The sequence below is a fragment of the Cajanus cajan genome, chromosome 5 (assembly GCF_000230855.2).
Source record: "Cajanus cajan strain Asha chromosome 5, NIPB_CcT2T_4, whole genome shotgun sequence".
Taxonomy (NCBI): domain Eukaryota; kingdom Viridiplantae; phylum Streptophyta; class Magnoliopsida; order Fabales; family Fabaceae; genus Cajanus; species Cajanus cajan.
In genome coordinates, this window is record NC_138521.1 from 59891127 (window position 1) to 59898889 (window position 7763).

The 7763-nt window shown below is 30.3% G+C and overlaps 1 protein-coding gene across 2 annotated transcripts; it reads left to right on the forward strand.

Annotated features, from left to right (window-relative positions):
- The first annotated feature begins 489 nt into the window (after positions 1 to 489).
- LOC109809935 (cyclic dof factor 1) lies at positions 490 to 3198 on the forward strand. 2 transcript variants are annotated; one of them, XM_020373362.3, is made up of 2 exons: positions 490 to 661; positions 1663 to 3198. In XM_020373362.3, exons 1-2 carry the CDS (start codon positions 563 to 565, stop codon positions 2893 to 2895), a joined length of 1332 nt encoding a protein of 443 aa, XP_020228951.1. In that variant the 5' UTR covers positions 490 to 562; the 3' UTR covers positions 2896 to 3198. The 2 variants fall into 2 exon arrangements, with proteins under 2 accessions (XP_020228951.1, XP_020228952.1); XM_020373363.3 differs by lacking the exon at positions 490 to 661 and adding an exon at positions 677 to 1165.
- The last annotated feature ends 4565 nt before the right edge of the window (positions 3199 to 7763 follow it).

The window sequence follows — 7763 nt, forward strand, 5'->3', positions numbered from 1 at the left end:
AATTAAAACTTATTTCTTTTATTTTTCTATTATAAGCAAAAAAATATTTAAATATAAACAAATTTTGAATTACTTTTTTCTCATTTATTTGTTTAAAATACCACTCTATTTAATATATGACTTTTTAGTTACATTAATTTATTTAACATTTATAATAAAGATAAATTTAAATCCAATAAAATTTTATTAATATGTGTAAAATTAATTTTTTTAATAATAATATCTAGTAGCAGTAATTGAGAATGTAAGTAAAAAAGTAAAAAGTCATTGAGGAAAAGTGTCCGTCAAATTATCATGGCTGCTTCCAATGACTTTATGCCACATCATCAAAAGTGCTGACATGGAAAAGAGGGGATGCACGCAATGTGCGTGCTAAAAGAAAATCTAATGGAGGCCACAAGAATTTGTGGCTAAGAATCGAAACCTAGGTCTGATGTGGCACCTGACTATGCTTTAAAAGGATCAAAATCCTATTGGTCCTGCCTCCACTCACACTTTACGTCAAAACCAACACAAACTCAGTAACGCAGTCACTGCAGAAACAAAAACAAAAAAAAGAAATATGCACGCAAATGGAGACCCTGCAATTAGGCTCTTCGGCCAGAAGATCCCACTCACAGGAGATGCTGACAAACATGACCATAGAGACCAACCAGACAAGGTCTAATTTATTTTACCAAGCAACCATACCCTTTCTATGAAAAATTCACTATCTTTTTTATTTCCATTCAATACTTGTATTATGAATGTTCCCTTTTGAGAGATTTCTTGTCAATTTCCAAGCTTCATTTTTTAAAATTAGTAACTCAGACAATTTTGAAAAAAATATATATTTTCTACCTTGCAATTCTAAAAGTGACTATTTTTATTGACAAGCTTATGGGTTTTGTACTTTTGGTAACCTTGCCAAGGAATTGGAGGAAAAAGAAGATTTATTTTTCTCCATTCATTAACTTTTCTGGTGTTCTGCGTTTGTTGATTGTGATCAATTCTGTTATCTTGTTTTTGCGGATGTTTTAGTGGTGATCACAACAGTCTATCGAACGATTTGAGTCAACTCTGTCCGTGGAACAGGAGCATCACTGTTTCTTTTCACATCAACGTGTTTTATTGTTTCAACTCTCGTGACATGGTTCTGCTTACAACCAGTGTTTTCTGTCCGTCGGTAGCCCTTACTCCCACCCAAATCTCTCTGTGCCTGATCTTATTTTCCTCTTTGTACCTTTGTTTTTAAATCAAGTGTTTTCATAGCCTTTGAAATATTGCTGTCTTCTGGAATGTGTCTGAAAGAAAAGAGTACTAATTTAATTTATGCTGTTGTGGAGTATGACAAAATGCTTTTTTATATGGCTTGTTTGAATGATATAGTTTTCATTCTATCAAATTAAACATATTCTGCATGCATAGATACTAACATAAGGATCGTTTTGAGTTTCCACTAAGAAAAATGAATATACTTTTGAAGTTGGGTATGTGTTTGTTATTCTTTTTTATTTGGTTTTTTTATGCAATATGTCTTCAAAAAGAAAATGTTCTAACTTCTTTATTACGTTCTAATTGTCATTTCAACTATAAAAAATTGTGAATATATATCTTGGTTTTATTTCTGATATATTCTGATTCATTGACTTCAATAAGCAAAACATGTTTTCTAATTACTAGGATGCTGGAGTTGAAAATGTTACCGAGGAAGAGCTGGAAGCTGATCCTCTTACAAATGCTGAAGAGGCTAAGGATTCGGGAACATCCCTTGAGGCTATCGTGAACCTGGAAACACCCTCCACAGAAGAAGAAGCTGCAAAATCAAAAGGTGAGAAGCCAGAGAAGGAAGAAAGCGATGCAGATGAGAAAACACTGAAGAAGCCGGACAAAGTGCTACCATGCCCCCGCTGCAATAGCATGGACACCAAATTCTGCTATTACAACAACTACAACATCAACCAGCCGCGTTATTTCTGCAAAGCTTGTCAAAGATACTGGACTGCAGGTGGCACCATGAGGAATGTTCCTGTGGGGGCAGGAAGGCGCAAGACCAAGAACTCTTCCTCACATTATCGCCACATCACCATCTCTGAGGCCCTTCAAGCAGCTAGAATTGATGCTTCTAATGGAACTTATATTCCAACTTTGAAAAGCAATGGTGGAGTCCTCAGCTTTGGACTAGATGCACCTATTTGTGATTCCATGGCATCTGTCCTCAATCTTGGAGATAAAAAGCCTCTTAATGGCACAAGAAATGGCTTTGAGAATCAAAGACTCTCATTAACTTGCAAAAGTGGTGAAAAAGGTGATGGCTCTTCAACAAGTACCATGGGAGAAAGTAACAAAAGCACCTTCCAACAACAACCAGTGCTCCAAAATCACGGTTTACTTACTCAACTTCCTTGTATTCCTGGTGTTCCTTGGCCCCATGCATGGAATTCTCCACTTCCCTCACCAGCTTTGTGTCCTTCAGGATTACCCCTACCATTCTATCCTGCTACATTTTGGAACCCTGGCATGCCAGGGAATTGGAATGTTCCATGGTTTCCCCCACATTCACCTGCTTCAAACCCAAACTCTCCAAACTCTGGTCCAAACTCTCCAACTTTAGGGAAGCACTCTAGGGAGGGTGACATGATTAAGCAAGACTCTTTGCAGAAAGAAGAGACTTCAAAACCAAGAAACGGGTCGGTTTTGGTTCCCAAAACCTTAAGAATTGATGATCCAAGTGATGCTGCAAAGAGTTCAATATGGGAAACTCTAGGAATTAAGAATGAGTCGGTGAGTGGAGGAAGTATGTTTAAGGCCTTCCAACCAAAGAAGGATGAAAAGAATCATGTTGAAGCCTCTCCAGTGCTGATGGCTAACCCTGCAGCTTTGTCTAGATCACTTAATTTTCATGAGAACTCATGAGTTAGTGTCTCTGTTGAAAAGTTCTTACAGCAACAAGGTTAATAACTTATTGTCTAGCTAGCAAGAGATGGTGTTGGAGGAAGCGAAAGGGTGGTATAGTCTATGATTTCTTCAACACAAATAGAAAGACCAGGACTAATTTTGTCTTTATTTTCATTTGATACCGTGAATAGAATATATAGGTTCTTTTTCATATGCTTTGTTTGTTGAGTTCGAGTTCATGTACATGTATAAAAATACATGTGAAATAGTGGTTTTTAACCTATATATAGATGCAAAAAGATCTTTTATTTTGTTTTAAAATCTAGACGTTTAGGTGCTTCGTAGAAAAGTGAATGATTTTCTTTACATGACTTGTGAGTATTCCTTTCTCCATGTATATGAACTACTCAGAGGGGTATTTGCTATCTAGAAAGTGTGGATATAAAATTACGGAACTAGCTAGAAAGATAAGCACAAGCAATACGATGATGGAAATAATGATAGGACAGTCTTGTCATACTCGTACGTGATACATGTCATGTGCTTTTGATGCGATGCCAAATACATATCAGTATGCTTTGGGTGTGCAGTAATATATTTTGGATATATATGGTTTGTATCATCTCTACGTAACTAATATGACAATATCACATTCCAGAATGAAAAAGTAGATTTTACACTATTAATAATCGGTCCTATTATAACATAACAGGATCTTTATATCCTTATTTTGTTAGAGTTTAATAACTCTGAACGGCTGCAAATTTAAAATAGATTTTTACGTTAACCAATTCAAAATTAGATATGATTTTTAATTAATTTACGTAAAAGTCAATAAATTATTTTTATTGAATGTTATATGTAGATAAAAAAAATTTCTTCTATTTCTTATCCTTGTTTATATCCTGCAAATTTATTTACACATGTGAAAGATAAATATTTGTCTCACTCTGGATTCTAGTTCAACGTGGTGTAAATGTTGATACAAACACAACTAGACTAGTGAAAAAATAAATGGAATATATCAATGATATTGACATTGACTTAGTTGGAGGATAAACTGCACATAATATATTTTATTTATTTTTTTCCGATAAACTTGCATATTATAGCTTTGTTTTAATCCTCGTCGAAAGTGATTATTTCCAAGAAATAAATATTTTATTTTAAGTTCTCTCTTAAAGTGACAAGAAGAGTCATTTCTTTACAATAAAACTAATTAAATACATACTAAAATATATTGAATAATTCTCTTGGACAGGATGAGGAATCTAACTCAGCCAGGAACGTTAAATCTGAACCACTAGAATAATTTTTCAAGATTTTTTTCTTGGTCTTTTATATTTCTAAAATTAAAATAAGAAAAAAAACAATACTTCAAGCTAATTTAACATATTTATCTTAGCTAATACCAAATAATCATTAGATGAAAATTTTTAATTAGCACATATCATAGTTTGTAATAACTATTTTTCACGTTTAATCTAAATCATGCATTCTATTAATATTTAAATTAGATAATTACATGTTAGCCTCTACAATATTTTCTTAAGCAGCAATATGGTAGTTACATCCGAATTGGCCCGACATGTGTCCTTGATGAATAACACAGAAAATATGCAGATATTTTCCTAGCTTCAATCTAATACAAGCCACATTTAGGGATATAAGATGAGTTGTGAATTGTGAATTGTGAATTATGATGGGACCCTAATGCTAGTTAAAACTACAAGTCTTAGATCCTTTTCCTGACTCTCTTTTTTCCTTTCTTTTTTCTTTTCCCTTTTGCCCTTTTCCTCGGCAAAACCATGAAAGCAATAGCTCTTTTATTTTCCTCCATATGTCAGACCTAAATTTCAATTATGAAGGGAACCAAAAACAATAAATATCGTTGGAACTAAGCGTCCTTGCCAATTTCTAGCCATGATTAATCCAAGCTGCGTTTGGATGGCTTCTGAATACATGTATTTTTCATAATTATTTTGACCTTTTAAAGTTTCTATATTTAATTACAAAAATAAACTCAAAAATTTATCTAAATGCCATCAATTTTCTTTAATTTCAATTGAAAAATCTTTGTTTCCTTAAAAATTAGAATAATACAATCAAACAAGTATTAAATGACTTGATGTACCTTTCATCCATTTGCTCACATTTTTGGGATATTCGTGATATTAAATTGTCTATTGATACTCATTGTACATCATAATTTTCACACACATATATTTTAATATTGATAAAATATTATCTATTTTAAATCTTCTTTTTTTTTTTTTTATAATTTTGTTTTTTTCATCTCCAAAAGACTTGTATATTCATTCATTATTTATGATTTTAATTGTATCCAATAATATTTAGTAATTTTTTTTCAATCTATCCATTTTTTTTTCAGCCGACAGTACCACTCACCCATTCGCTTATCAATCTTCTAAATTATAATCGTTTTTACCTAATTAATTACATGTGTTTTCAAATTAATTCCAACTATAAATTTAAATTAAAATGTGTATTTTCTAAAATACTGAATAAGTCAAAACTGTTAAGAATTTGTTTTATCCATTATATTGTTGTTAGTACTTCACCTTATTTTTAGGAAGAAATGGGTAAGAAATTGGGTGGAGAGAGTGAAAATAAGGGAGTTTATTTAGTTGAAAAGAAATAGAATGAAAAGAAATTAAAAGGTGGTAGACTTCGCCTTATTTATTTTTATTTATTTATTTTTCTCTTTTTTCTCTTATATATTTCTTATTTTTTACCTATTTCTCTTTAATCAAATAACTAAAATTTTGCTTTATTTTCTATCTATTTTTCTTAACTTTTTATTTTTCGTCATTTTATTTCTCACCTATATTTTTCCTCTCAGCCAAACACAATCAAGCTTGAGTTATTACCATATGGTAGTGTCGTTATGCTCCATGAGTTTTAGTTAAATGGAAATCTATTTAAATTGTATGTAGCAGTAGCAGAAGTGTGTCTCAATCTTTACAGTTTCAATAAAATTTTGTTTGTTATTATTCTCTTATTTTGTTTTGTTTCCTTTTTATACGTTACAAGCGATATCTGAGCAAGGTTCAGAAAACCCCATCCAAAACACATTAAAAATGGCCAGCATGCCATTGATGCTTTTGTCCAACCTTCCATTCCTAACTTTGATGGATATCATTATGATCACTGGAGCATGTTAATGAGAACTTTGTCAAATCTAAGTTAATATTGATGGAACATGTTAACTCTTTTTACAGTGTTTCATCTTTCAGCGACTGTATTTGACAGCATTTAGAACAAGATTCTTCTCAAATAATAATACATATAGAAAAGCAAAAAACATATACTACATTTTGTTTGAGTTTGGAGAGTACTAGAACATACTATAATTTTTTTTGTTCGTCAATTTTGAGAGCATTAGAACAAATTATTCAATAACACAATTATTTTAGATCTATCAATATTTTAAATATTATATTAATCATCTAATCGATTCGAGTTAAGTCAAGAAGAATTATTATAGATCATAATTTTATATTTCAGAGTTTTTAATATATTTGTATGCTAGAGCGTTTGAACCTAAAATATCAACTAATGCACGCCGAATATTTAATAATAATAACATTAAAAATGATTTTGTGGTCAGTGAAATAAATTTAAGAATGTTTATGGCTTGAATTTATTTTTGTTTTTATCTTGCTTGAATTTCAATACGGTCATTGCTTGAATTCAAATTTGATTTGAGACAGAATTGATAATATTATATAAAATAAGATTAAGCAGTCTATTTGTTGATATAATTTATTAGTTTTAACTTTATATGTAGTTAAAACTACACACATTTCAAAATAAATAACATTTATATAAATATAATATTTTGTTATACAAAATATTACTTATTAAATGAAGATATTTTATTATTAATATATAATTATTAAAAAAAATACTTTTTCTATAAAAAAAAATACAGGATATCAGACTTAGTTTTTTTTTTTTTTTTTACAACGTATATCAGACCAAGTTAAGACACCAAAAATATAACATGAACTCATCTTCAAAAATATATAGAATCTAACTTTTAAAACTCAACTTATAAAAATTAACTTTGAACCTGAAATAACCGGCTATGTGGGACGACTTATCCATACCCATAAATAGATCAAAACTAATTTTAAGAGATCATATAAATAGACCAAAACTAATTTTAAGAGATCATTATATCTTGAAAAAATATTCTCTCACCGGTGATTTTAACTTGAGAAATACCCTTGGTAAGGGAAAATAACTTACAAATTGATAAATGAATATTGCAGCATGACAAATTCGTTCCTCGAGTTTTATTGGCTGAAAGTACTCACACTCGAGTATTATCAAATATGCAATTTATTGACCATGTTTTCCTCTATCTTCGACAATAAGTAATATCCCCTAATAATATCATTTAGGAAGTAGTTATTATATTATATTGCATTATTTCCGGTAAAGAAGAATAATTATAAAGATAAAATTATAAAATTACAATTTTCTTTCATCTATTTATTAACTTTTCTTATTCGATGTAAAATAATTTTACACGATACTTATTTTTATAGAACACAATAAGTAATAAATATTAATATCAACTTGTTAAAAATTCATCCTGCTAAAATCTAAAGCAAATACACAAAAAATATTACACAAGATTCAGACCCCATAAATACTACTAATCATTATGAGAAGTTGACTCCTTTACACGTCCCATTTGACATTAGATTTGTTTAGATTTCTAAAAAATTTCGGTCAATATTAGAAATTGTAGTGTGTTATTAACATTTCTCTATGACTATTAATACATATGAATTTAAATCAAAATGCAACTATCATGTTAAATATACTATCAATCAACAATAATTTGAGATAAA

Bases quoted from the DNA above. Each gene is read 5' to 3' on its own strand.
- LOC109809935 (XM_020373362.3), top strand. From the start codon at position 563: ATGCACGCAAATGGAGACCCTGCAATTAGGCTCTTCGGCCAGAAGATC. The intron at 662-1,662 runs GTCTAATTTATT...TCTAATTACTAG, and splicing joins ATAGAGACCAACCAGACAAG to GATGCTGGAGTTGAAAATGT.